The sequence below is a fragment of the Musa acuminata genome, chromosome BXJ3-3, assembly GCF_036884655.1.
Source record: "Musa acuminata AAA Group cultivar baxijiao chromosome BXJ3-3, Cavendish_Baxijiao_AAA, whole genome shotgun sequence".
NCBI lineage: Eukaryota > Viridiplantae > Streptophyta > Magnoliopsida > Zingiberales > Musaceae > Musa > Musa acuminata.
The window spans coordinates 4,429,829-4,448,309 of NC_088351.1; the positions used below are offsets into that span (position 1 = coordinate 4,429,829).

General features: G+C 41.0%; 4 protein-coding genes across 8 annotated transcripts; all 4 read right to left on the reverse strand.

The window, feature by feature from the left end:
- Positions 1-290: 290 nt before the first annotated feature.
- Positions 291-2,516, reverse strand: LOC103978042 (plant cysteine oxidase 4-like). Its single transcript, XM_018823438.2, has 5 exons — positions 2,335-2,516; positions 1,976-2,247; positions 1,694-1,838; positions 972-1,178; positions 291-859 (listed from the first exon to the last, which is right to left on the reverse strand). Exons 1-5 carry the CDS (start codon positions 2,465-2,467, stop codon positions 759-761), a joined length of 858 nt encoding a protein of 285 aa, XP_018678983.2. The 5' UTR covers positions 2,468-2,516; the 3' UTR covers positions 291-758.
- Positions 2,517-5,440: 2,924 nt separating this feature from the next.
- On the reverse strand, positions 5,441-8,201 carry LOC103977504 (pentatricopeptide repeat-containing protein At4g02750). Its single transcript, XM_009393048.3, has 2 exons — positions 7,360-8,201; positions 5,441-6,570 (listed from the first exon to the last, which is right to left on the reverse strand). The coding sequence occupies exons 1-2, from the start codon at positions 8,051-8,053 to the stop codon at positions 5,627-5,629; spliced, it is 1,638 nt and encodes a 545-aa protein (XP_009391323.3). The 5' UTR covers positions 8,054-8,201; the 3' UTR covers positions 5,441-5,626.
- Positions 8,202-8,599: 398 nt separating this feature from the next.
- On the reverse strand, positions 8,600-11,569 carry LOC135582263 (histone H3.3). 2 transcript variants are annotated; one of them, XM_065143002.1, is made up of 5 exons: positions 11,483-11,569; positions 9,566-9,637; positions 9,362-9,438; positions 9,163-9,253; positions 8,600-9,082 (listed from the first exon to the last, which is right to left on the reverse strand). In XM_065143002.1, exons 2-5 carry the CDS (start codon positions 9,635-9,637, stop codon positions 8,912-8,914), a joined length of 411 nt encoding a protein of 136 aa, XP_064999074.1. In that variant the 5' UTR covers positions 11,483-11,569; the 3' UTR covers positions 8,600-8,911. The 2 variants fall into 2 exon arrangements, with proteins under 2 accessions (XP_064999074.1, XP_064999075.1); XM_065143003.1 differs by lacking the exon at positions 11,483-11,569 and adding an exon at positions 11,248-11,412.
- A 367-nt stretch (positions 11,570-11,936) lies between these two features.
- Positions 11,937-16,611, reverse strand: LOC135582268 (O-fucosyltransferase 7-like). Of its 4 annotated transcripts, none has more exons than XM_065143000.1 (12): positions 16,218-16,610; positions 15,663-15,761; positions 15,399-15,507; positions 15,248-15,315; positions 13,902-13,990; positions 13,642-13,822; positions 13,428-13,556; positions 13,205-13,338; positions 12,907-13,120; positions 12,638-12,816; positions 12,477-12,572; positions 11,937-12,404 (listed from the first exon to the last, which is right to left on the reverse strand). In XM_065143000.1, exons 1-12 carry the CDS (start codon positions 16,368-16,370, stop codon positions 12,257-12,259), a joined length of 1,599 nt encoding a protein of 532 aa, XP_064999072.1. In that variant the 5' UTR covers positions 16,371-16,610; the 3' UTR covers positions 11,937-12,256. The 4 variants fall into 4 exon arrangements, with proteins under 4 accessions (XP_064999072.1, XP_064999070.1, XP_064999073.1 ...); XM_065142998.1 differs by having other exon boundaries at positions 12,638-12,822; positions 16,218-16,609; XM_065143001.1 differs by having other exon boundaries at positions 12,638-12,822; positions 15,399-15,489; positions 16,218-16,608.
- Between the last annotated feature and the right edge of the window lie 1,870 nt (positions 16,612-18,481).

An 18,481-nucleotide genomic window follows, 5' to 3' on the forward strand; every position in this document is an offset into this window, starting at 1 on the left:
CCAATCATGGATGTCTGGTGCTTATATCAACTTGTTATTCTTAATTATCTGATGAGGATGTTGCAGCGACTGAATTAAGTGATCTCAATGGCAATGAAGGGACCAGTTTTGATGCCCTTGTTACTTCTTTTTATCTCAAGACAAGTGGTTTAGAGATGATGTTTAGCTTATATTAGCTTCAGATGAGCTGTAGCCTTCTATTAGAATTCTATTCCTGGTGTGGCATATGCCATATGTTGGCAACTGGCAACATCTGATGATGCTTGGTACATTATCAATGGAGCACAACCTTATTTGTCATTTACCATATTATGGATATTATTGAGACATTTGAAGATTACATCAAAGAATTATAATAAATTGAATGCTTTTGATATTACCTGAGAAATTGACTTACAAAGAACTAAGATTCTTGTTGTTGTTGTTGTTGCATGCAGAGATTGAATTTGCATGGGAAACAGTTTGATGTTGATTTGGTTGGCAGAAAACAAACATTCGGTCTTGTCATTTGATGTGTATTTGATCAAATTAAAGCCATGAAGCGTGCCAAAGAACTCCATGCAAAGCTCATGCTTTCTCGATCTGAAGCACGCTACCGGTGGAAGGAACTGCGGGGTCTAAAGAACAGGAAGAAATATCTGAGGTTTACTTAGCCACAACACTTCCAGTATCCAACCTCATGTTTCGACCTCATTCTCAAAATGTCAATCTATACACAGTGGAGTTAGATTTCCTCTGTACAAAACACTCGGTATCTGTCAGCAGGAATCCAAGTCGAAGAGGAGCTCAGGGCCGAGGTATGGAGCTCCGGCGACACGGAGATCGTCGGGCGTGTCTATCTCCTCCAGCACCACAAATCCTACACCACGGAATCTAATCATATCTTATCCAAATTAAACATATAATCTAACAACAAGAGCATGTTCTTGATGGTTCAGTAAGCGCAGACCAGCACTCACTCACTCACTCACCGGGAAGAGGAGGTATGGGGATGTCAACGTAGTAGGTTGATGGCCTTCCTTGCTCCTCCGAGTATGGTGGAGCCAAGACATCCAGTATGGCACAAGGAGTCAAGGCAATCAGAGAATGTATGTTGCCACCACTCCTTGGGAACAAAACTGATGCCTTGGATGAGGCTTGGAGGACAGAATCATCAGCTACAACCTTTGCTAACCCACCTATTATCCAACAAAAGAAAGGATGTTAATCTTAAGATTACAGAGAACCACTGAGACAGATACGGAGATGCATAAACAGAAAGTGCTGTGAATTGTCATTATACATTTAACTTGTTTTTCTTGACCGAGGCACATACAAATAACTATTGCTGTTCTCCAAGAAAGAACTTAGAACAAAGTTCAATTGAAGATTGTATGGTAATATATGGTCTAAGATTACGTCTTTGACATTCCTCAGAGCCTTGTTTGGTCAAACATTGTCTGAATTAGAGCCAACAAATGCAAATCTCATTTACTTGCATTCGGTGGTTTCATCTTTAGGTGATTCCAATAGCAAACGAGCGAATTCAGGAAAAACATCAGTGCAGTTTCTAATCACACTCTCCACAAGCTTCTTTTTCTGATGGCATCAGTTTACCCTGTTCTGGGAAACAGACATATTCCGAGGTTAAAGTTCTTCCCAGCTACTGTTCAGCATGCTTAAAGAAAGGGCTAAGAATCGCAAGGGTGCTTACTTCTTTTAGGGTTGGAGATTGGGGTGGTGACCCAGTCATAGGACTTGAGTGCTATGGAACCATACAACACTTTGGTGAGGACGACCATCCTCGGATGATCATGCAGAGGCAGCCTTGCACCAGCTGGGAAGCAGAACACTCCTATCTAACCAGCCACAGATCAGTTAGTGACGCGAATCCATGTCAGATCCAACATAAGAATCTTACAATTAGTTCGCATTGTTTCAGTGACATGCATCGGTTTCTCAAAATAGTAGAGTTGTAGAGGGAGACATTAAGTACCGAGAAGTCCTCGCATTCATGGATGTGTATGTACGTTATCTGCTTTATCGCGTGCCCCAAGATCAGTCCATGGCCGCCGCCGCCGCTTCTCCCACTCGAAACGCTTCCTTCTGATGTTTCGTCTGACGTCGTCGACGCTCGTGATCTTTCATCTCCAGATCCGTCGCTTGCAGAATCCACAGCCTCATCCCCAGATCCATCAATGGCGACACAGCTCGTGCTCTCATCCCCGGATGAACCATCGATTCCCACGTCGGCCGGTTCCATGGCATCTGCGTTCGAAGCAAGAAGATGAAGTATGTGATAATAGTAGCATGCAGCGAGCGCACGCACGTCAGGATCGGCGGAAAGTGCGTTACCAAGGATGCCTTGGAGCCATCCGAGCTGCCTCGGAGTGGGAAGTCCTGCCCTCCCGGAGGAGAAGACCATGTCACAGGCATCATACAGCCGCTGCATCTTGCTGCCTTCAGCTTCCATGGGCTGCGCGGCCATGGCCGAGAGGGGAGAGGCAGCAGCCTTATAGTAATGGGTGCGAATAGGATGATCCGACTTCAACCTGCCGTCAGAGTAACGTCTGTGTATATATAGATTGCAATGTCCTGGAGGTTGGAAGTCCCACCGGAGGAGGCTTTACCACCCTTGCACACGTTAAGGAAACCATGGGCTCCCACAACTTCACAAGGGAGCTTTCTCTTTCTCCCACCACCCTCTCCCTGTTTTCCTGTTGCATGCTTATCCTCTTGCACGCACCGCACGCGACTGTTCATGGTAATAAACAAAACGTGCGAGCACCGGGTTCAGGTGCTGCCCCTGATTCCCACCACCTCCTCGTGCATAATATCTCGAGTGCTATGTTCGTATACAGGTAGTTGTACGTATCATTCAAATAGACATTGGAAAAAAGTAGAAATCGTTATCGTCACCCGGTGGTGCTGATAAACCGACAAGGAGGGAGAGGAACGGGTGGCAGCAAATCCAAGCCGTCGCAGATCGAAATGGAAACAGCGGCAGAATACAAGCGGTCGCCAATGGTGGGCAAGCCTCTTTCTGCGCCGCCCGATGGTCTACCCCTGCTTCGGACGTGACAGGCACCAGCCTTTTTTATATCTTCTCATCATTGCGTGAGCGGCATTCTTCTCATCGTACTAGACGTGGATTCGTGCGAGGACTATGAAGCTCCCTCTGTAGATTGGTGTGGAGGGGATCTTCGTGTCTATGCTTTAAGAACTGCGCAGGGGCGCAATGACTCCATCATGTCTCTTCCCCACCACTTGATAGCTTATGTGTTGAACTACAGTGCTCGAATGCTCCACCAGATCACTGACGGCGACCACCAAGCCATTTATGAGGGTCGGAAAGAGAAGCCTGGGTCCCTCTGTAGTGTTCCATCGAAGTGGTGGGCCACCCTTACCTGCGCTCCTGGTATTGGGTTGAACTCACGAGATGGAAAGACTGCATCACATTATTACAAGTCAGCCCTCTCTCTCTTTCTTTCTATTGGTGGGTCACGGGAGAATGACCGACGGGAGAGTTGTCGGGGGCCCCTTTCGGGGTCTCGGAAGTAGTTCATCCTCCAACCGGGATCTGCCACGTCGGGTCGGAGTGGCAAGTGAAAGCAATCCATCAATGTCGTGATCTCGTTATTCATTGCCCGTTGTTGTCATGCTTTAACTTGGCGTGATGGGATAGGGTGGCAGAAGGTCAACCAAGGAGTTGACCTGGGAAAAACTGGGTGCCCATGAAAGGAAAACGTTGTCAACAACAAATTTCTGATGGAACAATTTATTTTCTTATCAATCGATTGATTGAATTTATTAAAGATATATATATTTATTTATATGTTCTGCTTCACAATGGGATCATTTGGGTGGACAGTGATTTGTCCAAAAAAAAGATAGCTAATAGACTCTTATGTATAGGAAAAGTTCCAATTCACGTAATTACAGCAAATTAAATGAAAGCAATAAAAGAAATCAAGTCCGCAACGCAACAACTCCCACATAATGATATTTCCTGTGTCACGTGACCTGTCCGATGGTACCACACATTGCGCATCACAATGATCATAACAGTGATTCGGCCCACTGATTTCAGATGCAAGAAACCAGGCAGAAAAAATTGTGCACAACAGATGCAGCTTTCGAAGGCAGATCACAAGTCACAATGACATAAGATCAAACAGCTACTGGGCAGGAAGGTTTCAGATAAATGAAGAAAGAAACATCATTCACCAGTATGAACAGATCAGTAGTATCAGTAGAAACCAAGTAAGTCTACAATGGAAAGGTCAGTATTGTCGGAAAGAGTATGCTGCACTTGACTTTTGTATATCCACTGCATGAGCCCACTGATTTATGCAGACTATTGAAACACGAGTTGTGAAGAGATTCTTGCATGAGTCGAGATGTAATTGGAACAAAACATGCAAACATATGCAGAAGAAGTAACAACACAATTATTATTGTATAATTCAAGAGACAAAATCATCTGATAACTTATGGCATAACATGCAACTTTAGAGACGTGGGTGCTAAGACATCAAGGTGGAAATAGCAAAGACAGTTACAAAGTCAAAGCTAAAACTCATAGAATAATGCAGAATACAGAAATTGTTGAAACATATTGTAGTAAAAGACTGATAGTGGGTAAAGATTGTAACACTGACCTCAGGGAGGAAAGCTTGGATGGTGGCAGAGGGCAATCACGTTTAATATAGCCACCAGTTTAAAGCCAATGATTGGACTTCTCTCCAACTGAATATAACTATGAAAATGAAGCAGTTGACCAAAATCTTAAAGATATGACAATGATAGAAAACACTAGTGTCACTATATATGACTGCAATAAATTCAAACTTAATCCTAACTAATCTAAACCCACACTTAAGCAAATCCAGCTGCATCGCAACCTTTTTTACGTCGGGTATCAAGATGTCTCGACAACTAAAATCTACATACTTACCATGTTCTACTCACGATAAAATTTCATCTTAAATAACCACACAAGGTTTCTGTGAAATATAAAGAATGACCAGAGAGAATAACATAATTCAGCTTGTAACCCTACATTCATGGACAAAAGATCAACTTTCACTATGTAAAAAAGCAAAGAAGAACAAGAGGACTGCAGTAATTCCTGATACAAAAAGGAGCTCCATAAAAATAGCCTAATTAAAGGTATAACCAGACTAGATCATCAAAATTGGTCCATACATTTACATGTGCACACACATGAAAAATAAACAAATAATCAAATTCGAGAAAACAACAGATTGCTAGAGTTATAACTGGTCCTTGTTCTTACAATTTTTCAACTTAGCTCCTATAAGAAACAAGCTGAACTTAATGCGGTTCTTACTTTTCGATACTTGAAGATCATTCAAAAACTTGCAAGCTTTACAGACTTGTATTTATCCAAGTTCTGAAATCATATAGGACAATAGTCTCTCTAAGAACACATGGAACATGCAGCTCAACATTTAATCACACCCCTTGAACTGGAAAAGATATAACAATTTGACCTAAAGTTTACTTGCTATTTCTTACATATGCATATGTTACATTTAAATTAGTTACAATCTATTGCTTCTTGTTAGCAGAAGTATAAATATCTCATCTGCATACAAGCTAGTATTTGAAAGATGTGCCTCTACTACAAGGACAAGTTAGCATAATGACGAAACATTTTCATATGAAAACCTATCCTCTCAAGCTCAGAAAGAATTTTATCAATATCCGGATGTGATGCATCTCCTACCGAAAACAAATGAACCTTGTCAGCAATCTGAATCCAACTGTATCCGGGTTGTTTCTTGGCTCCATTCTGTTTCATTAAGCCTCTCACTTTAACTACTTCCCTCCACATACCAGCTGCAGCATAAATATTTGATAGCATCACATACGCCCCCGACGTCCTAGAATCCGACAGAATTAGCTTCTTAGCAACCAATTCTCCTAACTTAACATGGGAGTTCATTCGGCAGGCTGCCAGCACAGCACCCCAGGCAGAAGTCTCTGCTTCATACGGCATTTCTCTAATATACTTACATGCTTTCTCTAAATGTCCTGCTCGACACAGCATATCCACAAGGCATGCATAATGTTCTGCCCTTGGATGTATCCTGTACTTGGACATCATCAGATTGAACCAATTTAAGCACTCCTCAACTTTTGCCACATGCCCACATGCAGACAAGATACTGAGGAATGTGATCTCATTTGGTATCATGCCCTTTTCTTCCATCTCACTGAATAGAGAAAGAACATTATCATAGCCACCATGCTGCGAACATGCTGCAATAATTGCGTTCCAGGAGACCATATCTCTATTCTGAATGTTCTGAAAGACGAACTGTGAATCACCAATGCAACCACACTTGCTGTACATAGTTATCAAAGCATTACATAGTGATACATTCAAGAGCAATTTAGTTTTAATGGCAAAAGCATGAGTTCGCTTCCCTCCTTGTAGCAATCCCAGAGCAGAACATGCTGTCACGACCGCAATAAGCGTAGCATGGTCCGGTTTCATGCCTGTATTTTGCATTTGGATATACAGTTTCAGCGCTTCCTCACCATGCCTGTTGTGCACATAGCCTGCAAATAAAAATAAAATAACAAAGATACAGAGATGAGCTCAAGCATGACTAGTTCGAACCAATGCTACATAAAATAGAGGCACCAAGAAATTGCTAGACAGTTCATATTCTTAATTTCTATATGTTCTTTAAACAATGTAAATGACATGAAATCGACAACACTGTTAAAAAGGGTACCCAAGTACAATCATACAAGAAGGTATAGAATGATATAATATGGAAAAAGACATGACCTGCTGTAAAGAACCATGACAGTGGAAGTGTTCGATATGAAACTCGAGAATGGGAAACCAGATAATTTCAAGTTTATAGATGAAAGAAGAATTAAAGACACAAGAGATCAGGATGAGATACTTTGAAGTCACTTGAGCAAGCTGAACGATATTGACACATGCATCATATGCCTGGACAAGTATCCAAGCACTATGTTTCACAGGTATAACAAATGTTGCATTAGTTGTTCACCACAGGGATCCTCACATCTTCCTAGGGCGGCACTCTCTTGCTTGACTGATAAACACTGCTCACCTAAGCCCAAAACTTAAGAGACCATCTATTCAATTGCCTCTGATCAACTATAAGAATTCTTCTCAGAACAAGATTACGTTATGAAGCATTTTTACAAATTAAAAAGGCCCTTTGGAATTATTCAATGAATTTTCAGAAGCCTCCATGAATTGTTAAAGCTCCATTGTTAAGATGAATTATGTCGGATTTTTTTTTTCACTTATCTTCCAGACAGTGCCTAACTCGAAAGAAATTCAAGCTAAAAATCTTCCAACCATACCGGCCATCATCGCATTCCAACAGATTAGATCCTTGTGCCTAATCCCATTAAATATTCTCCTCGCCTGCTCGACATTCCCCTCCTTGCAGTACCCTGTGATCATCGCTGTGATGGCAGCCAGGTTTTTCTCTGGCATCCGGTCAAACAAATACCTGGCCTCCTCGTACCTCCCATTCTCCACGCACCCACTTATCATGGCAGCCCATGAGACCGCGTTCTTCTTCGGCATTCTATCGAACAGATCACGGGCCCTGTCAACCTCCCCTTTCCGCGCGAGACCAACGACCATCGCGGTGTATGAGATCACATTCCTCGCCGGCATCGCCTCGAACAACATCTCGGCTTCTTCGAACCGGCCATACTTTACGAGCCCAGAGACGATGGCATTCCACGAAGCGACATTCCTGAGGGGCATCTTTGCGAAGTAGTCGAGCGCCTCATCGGGCCTCGCGTTCTCGAGGCAACCGGCGATGATGGAGTTCCAAGACACGGTGTTCCTCTGGGGCATGGAGTCGAAGAGCCACTTCGACCCCTCGAGGTCTGAGTTCTGCCAGTGAGCGGTGAGGATGGCGTTCCAGGAAACGGTGTCGCGGGTGGGCATTCCGTCGAACAGTTGGCGGGCGGCATCGAGCTGGCCGGCGCGGCCGAGGGATCCAATCCGGAGGTTGTGGAGAAACACACCCCTCGGGGACATGGCATGCGGGAGAGATTTCGCGGATCGGAATAGAGCATTGGTTTTGGAATAGAATGGCAGCAGATGATTTAAAGATTTAAAGATTTAAAGTAAGTGGCATACTGCAAGAAAGAGAAAGAACAATTACGTAGTTTTGAGGAAAGGTGGGGAGTGGATGTTTTAAGTATTAAGAGCCACCAACTGGTTTTCAGACGCTATATTTAAACTAGTCAAGACGCTTCTCGAATTAGGTTAATTAATTATCTTTAATAATTTTATATTTTTTTAACTTACCTTTTTAACCTATCCAAACATCTCAATACATCACTTTGTTAAGTATAAAGATTCGATAGATAATTACTACAAAATAATCTATTATTAACTCTGCTAGATTTGGAGAATACATTTATATTAGTTTGACAAAAGCTTTCCTATGTTGAATGGAAAGCATCATTCTCGATATACATACGCATTCAGCAATAGCTAAAGCAACAATCTCGATGCAAGTATAACATGCATCACAACCAGACGCCCAGCATCTAATAAAACAATGAGCAAGAAAACACCTGACATCTGAATGCATTTGAGATTATTGACGAGGCCATATTAAATGCGAACAACTAACACTCAGGATACGTCGTATCACAAATCTATAGAAGAGACGATCGCATATAGATTCGTCTCAGTTACAGACTGGCACACAAGAAAAACTATCGGTCATCAATAACAGGATGGATCCAACACAGAGTCATACTACTATGAAACCTACTACTACAAGTTCAGCTTGTTTTAAGCACAAGAGCAGCATCGATAACACAAAGTCCGACAACTGTTAACAGCAAGTGTCATGCATAACAGATGAGACAAAAACAGTCAACTTTAAGCCCTTTCACCACGGATCCTCCGGGCCAATTGGATATCCTTGGGCATTATGGTCACACGCTTGGCATGGATGGCACACAAATTGGTATCCTCAAAGAGACCCACCAGGTAGGCTTCTGCAGCCTCTTGCAAAGCAAGCACTGCATGGCTCTGGAATCGCAGATCAGTCTGCACGATACAAGCAATTGCAAGGACTCATACATCATATGAACCACCAACATATAATGTCACCAATTCAAACTTCTTACCTTAAAATCCTGGGCAATTTCCCTAACAAGCCTCTGAAATGGCAACTTCCTTATCAGAAGCTCTGTACTCTTCTGATACTTCCGAATCTCACTAACATTTTTTTCATTACCAAGCCGAACAATAAGAAGTTGAAGACAACAAAAGAGAAAAAAAATAAAGAACAGATCAGCACAACCCCACCAGTATCACAGAGCATACCGTAATGCAACAGTCCCAGGCCGATAACGGTGGGGCTTCTTCACTCCGCCAGTGGTAGGGGCTGATTTGCGAGCAGCCTAAACAAACAACAGAAGACAATTACATGAAGAAAGTGAAACGGCAAGGAGGACAGGAGATAAACATATTAAGATAGAAGCAACAGACACTGATCTCAAAGTGTTAATTAGAAAGTAGTAATCAGACCTTGGTGGCAAGTTGTTTCCTTGGAGCCTTCCCTCCAGTGGACTTGCGAGCAGTTTGCTTAGTACGAGCCATCTGGATTGGGGGTAAAAACCATTAGGTGTACTTGAAATATGACAGATCAAGTGCATCCATAGCTAGTCACTTAAGTGCATTGCAAATGTATCTAAAGAAGTTCAAAACAGGACCTTCAACAAACTGTGCACAGAAATTCCACAAATGAAGATAAAATACTTTTATTTCAAAAGAACCCACCATAAGCATAACATGAGCATAACTAAATCGAAGATCCCTCACACCTTTGCATATGTATGCATTTGTGACACAATTACCTCAGGTTGGGAAATGGCATAACATTGACAAAACACATAAGCAGATAAATCAGAAAACCACGAGGTAAATTTTAAATTCAAAAGAAAAAAGGGGCATGGAGTGACAACTCATTTAAACTTGTTAACTTCATAATATAAATAAAAACCAACACTTGTCAAGATGTCGACATAAAAGATGGAATCAAATTCAGGAAATATTTATTAAATCCAAAACATTTAAATGCCATTGTGAATAAACATCTGTTGCAAAAGTAATTGGCAGTGTACACAGATTAAAGATCTATTTTATACATCAGTAGATGACTATATTATTCTGAATCACCTGGACAAAATAACAAACAACATGAATGGAAGCACCCACTGAATAGACGAAATAATATTCACCAAACATATTATCTGAATCTCATACAAGCCATACAGATAAGAAACCAAAGCTGCACATGTTTATATCCACGTTTGTACTCTAATTTTGCAAATTTAGATCTTCTACATGATCCATAGAGAGACAAATTAATTCTATTCACATTCTGACTCAATTAGAAAACAATAAGATTTATTTTTTTCTATTACACTTGACTCGGTCTTCCTGTCCAAGAAACATAATTAAGAAAATGAGCAATCACCTTAAAAATTATTTGCAACATATTTGATTTATGTATTGATCAAATTTATTCCCACCTGAACCAAGTTTCCACCAATATCCATCACAATATATCCCATATCCATAACCATATCCACTAATGACTCTAAGAGGAATATAATTTCTCCAATTCCCCAATAGTTATTAGCAATAGCTCCAAAAAAAAGTTATTCCCTGGCCTAAGTAAACAACCAAGACAGAAGCCTAAATTTCATGAAGATGGGGGGCAACTGTAATTAAAATCACTTGCGCTCTCAATTTGAGAAACTATTGACGAGGAATCGCATTGTCATCATTAAACTAAAAGCTCCTAGCTCTGGCCACATATAATCAGATAAAGGGTCTACAAATCAGTTCTCCGACACAGATTATCCACAAAGCACTTAAGACGTCACTCTAAAGCATTCCCGATTTCAACAGTGTGGAGAATGATCCCAGCCCCAAACGAACATGCAGAAAACCTCAAACTTCATAGCACCTATCGTTCTCATACGCACACAATAGGTTACAATTTCTCAAGAAAATTGCACAACCGAGAGGCAATCCAAGAAAGAATAGCAAACCCCCAATTAGATCAATTAGAATTGCTGTAATTGTTTTATATGTGTACAATAAGATCTTTCTATTACGACGATGCACTATTCGACCAAACAACACATCAGAGATTAAAGATTGGAAACAGCGACAACAGAACCCTCCAATATCGAGCGAACCACAATGTGCAACGATGATATGAGCAATCGCTTCGAATTCCTACACCCAAATACGCAACTGTGGCAGCGTTCCGCCGCATCCAGAAAAGAAATAAAATCCTCCTAATTCAATAATAACAAAGAAAAGAAGAAACGCCAACGAGATAACATCAAGAAATCAAACAGGAAACCAACAAGCGAACAAAATATCCGAAACAGCCCAACAAAATTACAAGGAACCAAGCCGGATTCCTACCTCTCGAAAGCTTCGAACCCAAAGCCGACGACCGAAACTCGAACGAAGTCGCAAGTCGAGCCCGTTTAATAACCTTCCCGCGAACTCCCTCGGTCTCTATATCGCTCGCTCTCTGTCTCTCTGTGTCGTCTGATCGATGTGATCAGCGGCTGAGATGAATCCTCCTTGGTTTTCCTCGCGTCGGTGTGGGGACGGTTGAGATCCCGTGTTGTTGTGTTTCCTTGCCATTGGACCAACGGTTGAGATCTATGCTTAGGTCCGGAGGTGGATCGTGACTCATTGCTGGCGGCCTGCTATTGGCTCAAGAGCCTCGTCCATGGATTAAGGAAGCTAATGGTTTTTTGTGATGCTCTCTGAGACAGCAAACATATATATATATACACACGAAGTTACGATGTTTCAATGGGGCCCACACCTGCCAGGGCCACACGCGGATGCGATAAAGCCGCCGGAATAGAAGCCATACAAATATATATATATAGATTCCATTTAGTTGTCAGCTCACGAAGACACACATGGTGATTATTTTCCAGTCAAAAAAAAAATTGCCTTTTTCTGAGAAAAGAGAAGCTATTCCTATTTTGTGGCGATCAGTATCTGAGTGAAGCCAAGCGGCAAGCTTTCGTATGGCACTCCCATCCTTCAGCGTTCTACCTGCTTTTGCTTTGGAGCTACGGGACTCGGATTGCGTCTCTGTAATCTGCAGCTTCAAGCTGCTACAGTGCGACCAGCTCCAAACTCTTCAGTTGGTTAACGTCTACGAATCTAAATCTCTCACGGTCTCTGAGAACTCGTAACATCTGATTCCAACCGGCATAAACAATCGGGAAGAGGGTTCTCGTAGAACGCTTCCTCGGATCGAAACCTCTCTTTTCCTCTGGTTCCGGAGATGGGACCTTTTCTCTTACGAGGCGACCCTTGTCTGATGAACTCATGCAATGAGATCAATACTGAAGCAAGAACGTAAAGATGGGATTTTTCGATGATCACATACCGTCTTTTATGGATTTCAGATGTCATATCTGATAGCTTTTTTCCTTCTTTAATCGATCCCCGCTCGATTTTATCAAACAAATGAACCAGTGCCTTCCTGCAGGGGCATAATTGAGTGAGATCGATCGAGCTTTAATGGTTCCTTGCAAGTTAGCAGCTTACCTATCAGGAGTGATGGTTCTTCTGTGGCCCAAGAAGCGGCGGTGGCCCTCGACTGCCCTGGCCATGTTTCCCGAGTACGATGAAACGAAAACATCACTCTCCACAGAGACGATGTAATCCAACGCCGCCATTTGAGCTGCATACGGTCTGAATGGTTCCAGCTCATCTGCTGATGCCAACTTTTCCTAGGAAGCTACGAACTTAAGACCCGAGAAGGAAGAAAGAAAGAAGAGATTTCAAGGAAAGAACACTTTGAAATGTATCTGTACCTTGCTCATTAGTATGGGAAAATGGGATTCCAGATCAACCATATGAGAATCACCTCCGTAAATGTCACCTGCTGCAATGTATATTGGGGTATTTGATGGATATCCTAAAGCAGAGAGGAAAATTCCAACCTCTTTTGGTGTAAGGGGACAATAGCCCTTTGATCTCTGTTGCATGGGGTCAATATCTTTCACCTTCCAATATGGTATAATTTCTCTGCCAAAGTAGAAGAACATAATAAGATCGAGGGAATTGATTGCTGAGGCAATAGAGAAGATATTGATCTGTCAAAGTACTTACCTAATTGTTGTCAGCTCATCAGCTTCAGAAGCACTCAGACCATATGTGCAACCACTAAAAGCAAGCATGTCCTTCTCATACCGCAAGTGTAGAGCAATAAATGGACCATATGATCTCATTCTCTCAACCAATAACTACAATTTGCATGGAAAGCAGATTACCACAAAAATAAGATCCTAATGCAAGTATGTTAACGGATCGACAAGTATAACTAGGCTATTACTTTTCCTAGTCCTTCGATGCTAGGGGCAAAACGAAGAGCCTGATAGAAAGCCCGGCAACGAAGCTTTTGTATGTCGGGGGGCAAATTGTTGTTAGCAAGACGAGAATCTGATTTCGCGGCACGAATGACCTGCGAATCAATTTCAAGAATTAAAATGCATACAGGATGGTATAGAAGTTTATTTTTCTCCTTTTAGGTAATACAGAGACCACACCTTGTGATAATCCCATAATTGAGATATCTTGTCGCGGTAATATTCTATCCCGGACCAGCTTTTGAAATATTTCACAGATTTGGTAGCTGCAGCAAACTCCTTTGGTAGTTTCTTCATGATTTTCACATCATTTGCCAAAGAATGTATGAAATAATCTTCATCAAAGACATCTGAAAATTTGCTGCCATGAAATGATGCATCTATTAGTACATGATGAAGTTTCAAAGTTTTTAAAGGAACATGAAGATTTTGAGTACTACCTTGAATCTTGCCAAAATGAGCTCTTATCAAGTATTGGAATCACAAGAGTGGCATTTATAATCCGTGCGATGGCTACCATGTCAGATATCTGCCATGAAAAGTGCAATGCACTCATAAGAAATTAGGAAAAGGAATCACACAAGTATTGAAACATTCTAATGAATCTTTGGAATAACTATGAGTTTAACGAGGAAACTTAACAGTATTGGCAAGATTGGGAGGCAGCAAAATAAAACTCAAGGATTAAGATTTTCTCAGGCATTATTGGCAAGCAATAGATTTTCAAGCAATAAGATATTCTCAAGCAGTAAAAAAAAATTCAAGCATTAAGATTTTCTCAGGCATTATTGTGATGCGACACAAAAAGAACTGTTACTTTTCAATAATTTAGTTTAATTTTAATTGAAAACCCATTTTTTGCTAGTTTCTTAGTGGGCAATTCAACCAGGACAACTACTTTGGCTAAATCCAATTACAGGATTCTCTGTGTAGCAATCAAAGAGTAATCATAATATCCCTTAGCTTTTCCTTAAAAACTGTTAGGCAGAGCCAACATAGATAGGAATCATAACAATTGGTCAGAATTTGATGTCAAGATTGTGACCAAACTGCAGGAATCTCTGTATAGCAATCAAAGAGTGATAGCCGTTCGTGATATATTTAGCTTTTCCTTAAAAACTGTAAGGTAGAGCCAATATAGATAGGGTTCATAACAATTGGTCAGAATTTGAAGTCAAGATTGTGACCAAACTGCAGGATTCTCTGTGTAGCAATCAAAGAGCGATAGCCCTTCATGATATATCTTAGCTTTTCCTTGAAAACTGCTAGGTAGAGCCAATATAGATAGGGTTCATAACAATTGGTCAGAATTTGATGTCAAGATTGTGATCAAACTGCCGATTCTTCCATTTCCAGAACCTACAATTGACTTGACTTGACTTGCTTGCATATGAAATCAACATAATTTACTGATTGTGTTCTTGGTTGCAGAAGATGCATCTTTGTTTCCTATTACTTCCTGCTTTGCCTTTATTTGGCAATTAAAGTACTATGCCCATACACACACAAACACACAAAATATTATTTATGGATGGTAGCTTGCTGCCTAATTATTTTCTTTGTTGCTCAATAAGAACAGAAAGCAAATATTAGCAAAGAGACCGATTAATTTCCAACACTATGTTCATGTTCATGTTCAATCAACTCAAGACAGTTGACATATGCTTGCAGTTAATTCAACTTTCTTCTTGGACAACTATTCAGGCAAAGTAGAAGTGCAAATTGGATTCGTTCTTTGACCATCTAGAACAGAACACAAGCAAAGAAACAAGGAACAATTGCTTACTCCTGCTCTCATCTGGTTCAGCCCACCATTGGTGCTCACTAACAAGTATCCTCGTGACTCTCCAGGAGCTGCAGCAAGAGAAGCCATTTCTTGACATGAACAGCCAAACGAAGAAAGAAGAAGGAACAGGAACAAAGCGGAAATACATTACGTGAGTACGATGAGGTGGGTTTAACGCAAGGCACGAAACCACCATGATTTGATGGAGGCTTCCACAGCTTCTCCGATTCCTGCGACGCTTCCTGGTTGTTATCATCCCACTGTCAAATCTAGAGGAGTGAAAAGAATGGAAGAGATGGCATAGTTTACTTAGCGTTCCAAAGACTGACGTCAACGGGATCAGGCGGTGAGGAATTGCAACTTTGGCGTTAAGATGAAGGCAAAATCTGTCGAACCCATCGGGCCGGAGAGGTACCTGATGGAATGCGGTGGGCGCCTTGGAGAGTTGAGGAGGAGCCATTTCTTGCATCCACGCGAGCTCAGAACGCCGACTTCCATACCCAATCTCATGTCTCTGCAGTTAATTGTCGTATTGTCATTGCACCGTTATGATATCTTCCACAGAACAAGGATGAACAGTGAGCTAGAAAAGGAATGAGAAGTTATATAACCAAGAAGGAATCTGTAGAAGAACAGCTTCCCATCGAACAATCCCTTTCGTTCAATTTTATTCAAGAACCATCAAGAGAACTAAAGGCGGCGGTTTCTCCTACCGATATTGTTGCTGGAAACACTAAAATAATCGATTTTTATCCAAGAAACATCAACGACAAAGAGGCATGAACAGATCCTATCGCTAAAGAACCGGTTCTTGCTCAAGACACATCGACAATCAAGAGAGATACAAACGAAAAGAACATCTCCAAAACCGCCGAAAAAATCCAAAGAAAACAGCATCAAGAAGCAGCCTTTACCAAAGAAACGTCGAATGGCGAAGAGAAGCAAACAGAGGGAGAAGACAAGGAGAGACCTTGGCGAGCGTGTAAGCCGCGCGGAAGGGCGAGGAGGAGGAGGGGGAAACGTGCACGTCCAGCAGCGCCACCAGGGAGACGGTGCCGATGGCGCATATCAGCACCGACCGCAGGACGGCCACGCTGCTCGGCCTCAACCTGCGCCTCTGCATCTCCTTCTCTCTATCGATTACCCTGCTTCTCTTCTTCCTTTCCTTTCCTTTCTCTGTTCACGGCCGTGCCGCAGAGCAAGTACCTTTCACCTTTGGAGGAAGGAGCAGGGGGCTTATATGTGCGAACGAGAGGGAGTGCGCGTGAATGCGTGCCCGAGAGTGCAGATAATTGAATAAAGAACCGCTGATAGGACGGGAATCGCAGACAACCGAACCAAAATCCTCTGCTTTCTTCTTCCCTTCCATGTTCCACACGTCCCAACACAATATATGTCACTGTCCCCACTCGGATTCGAACACATTTCACACCATCTCGACGGAGATCGTAGGGTCTCAGATCGTGGAACAAATCTCGACGCTTCTTCTCCTCCTTCTCCTTCGTCTCTCTCTCTCTCTCTCTCTCGTAACTCGAGGAAGCAACACTTGCCATTTCAATCCACCGCAATGAATTGTTACCGTTCGCGAGACTACTGTGCTCGATTGAGGAAACTGCCTTACCCAACAATGTATTATTACGCATGTCAGTGTCAGATATTTAGCTTTGCTTTTCCCCAATTAAAATATTTATTAGTAATAAACTGATCATTAACCTATTTTACGAGACTATTTATCCTTCATAATACTTATCATCAATACAATCTAAGAATTATCATCTAACTCATTTTTCGAGAATTATTTGATCCTACTATCACACGAGTTAAAGATTTATCGACTAAGTTTCATATATCGAATCTTGACGAGACGATACAAAATTAATATAATTTTTTTAAAAAATATTATAATTCTCTATCTAGATACATCTAGAAAATTCAAGATATTCACTTTCGTATGTATAAAAGAGATTTGGTGAAGTGAATTGATAGCTATGCAGCAATACTTTAGTGCTTGATCAAAGACACTTCTTTTACATGCAATATCAATAATGTGGTAGACAAGACTTGTCTCCTAACTAATAGTAACAAGAAGGGTTGTCCATAATGTGATGCAAACCCAAGAATGAATTGGCATTGGAATCGTCCCATGAGGCATGTAGTCAGTCACATGATCATGTCCTCCAGCTCAATAATGTAGCAATATATACTTCCAACATTGGAATCATATGGTATATAATGTTTGTTTGCTGCAAAGGGCATGCATCTTTGGACAGAGAGAGGGATGGGGGCAGTAGTGTTTCAATCACACTTTGAAGGAGCAAAAGATTCCATGAGATGTAAATATACATAGCGATAACTTTTTGATTTGATGGCCGCTTGGAAATTTGTGCCCTTGATTTGATAGGAATGATGTTCGTATGCTAATCGAGAGACATTATTGATTCATTTATATTTGGACACTTTTGAGTCCAATTTCTCTTTTGTTTTTGTTACTCATTCGATGGACTTGGATTTAAGAAACTCAATTATTTATTTATGTACACCACCAAATCCAAATTATCAACCTCTCGTGCAAGTGATAATTTTTTTGTTGTTTCATATGTCGATATTTAGAGTCAAACTTAGGTACAATAAATCGCAAGATTTTATATCCGAAAATAACCAGCTTCAATCGAGCTTCCTATAAAATTGTATTGAAACAAACAAAAAGTCTTTCGATTAAGTTAAGTTAGTGTCAAAAATAATCGGTGGATACTAAATGATCTTTAGAAGTAAAAATTAATCTACATGAATAATCAATCATGTGCGATCATTAGAAGTTATGACAAATAATCGAATCATCAAAGATTACTCATTAATATTCGTTTAATTAACTCAAATTACTCACTATTAAGCATTGTTGTCAATGCATTCAAATGGATTAAAATTTTAAATGTATAAAATGTGTTTATTCTTTCATAAATTATATATTAGAGGGATAAATTCCTATTATTATAATATATATATCCGTAATTTTTTTAGTTTTGTAGAAGCATATATAATTAAAATTTACTCGCTAGCTTAAGATGAGAGAGAGAGAAAGAGAGAGGGAGAGAGATGACATGCAATAAAAGGCACTAAGGGGGGTAGGTAAACTTAAAATCCAAGAGCTAAGTGGCAACTCCACCTTTCCACTACCAAAAAGGTGGCGGAATCTTAAAAAGATGATAGTGGAGTTGAATGAGTAATTAATGTAAC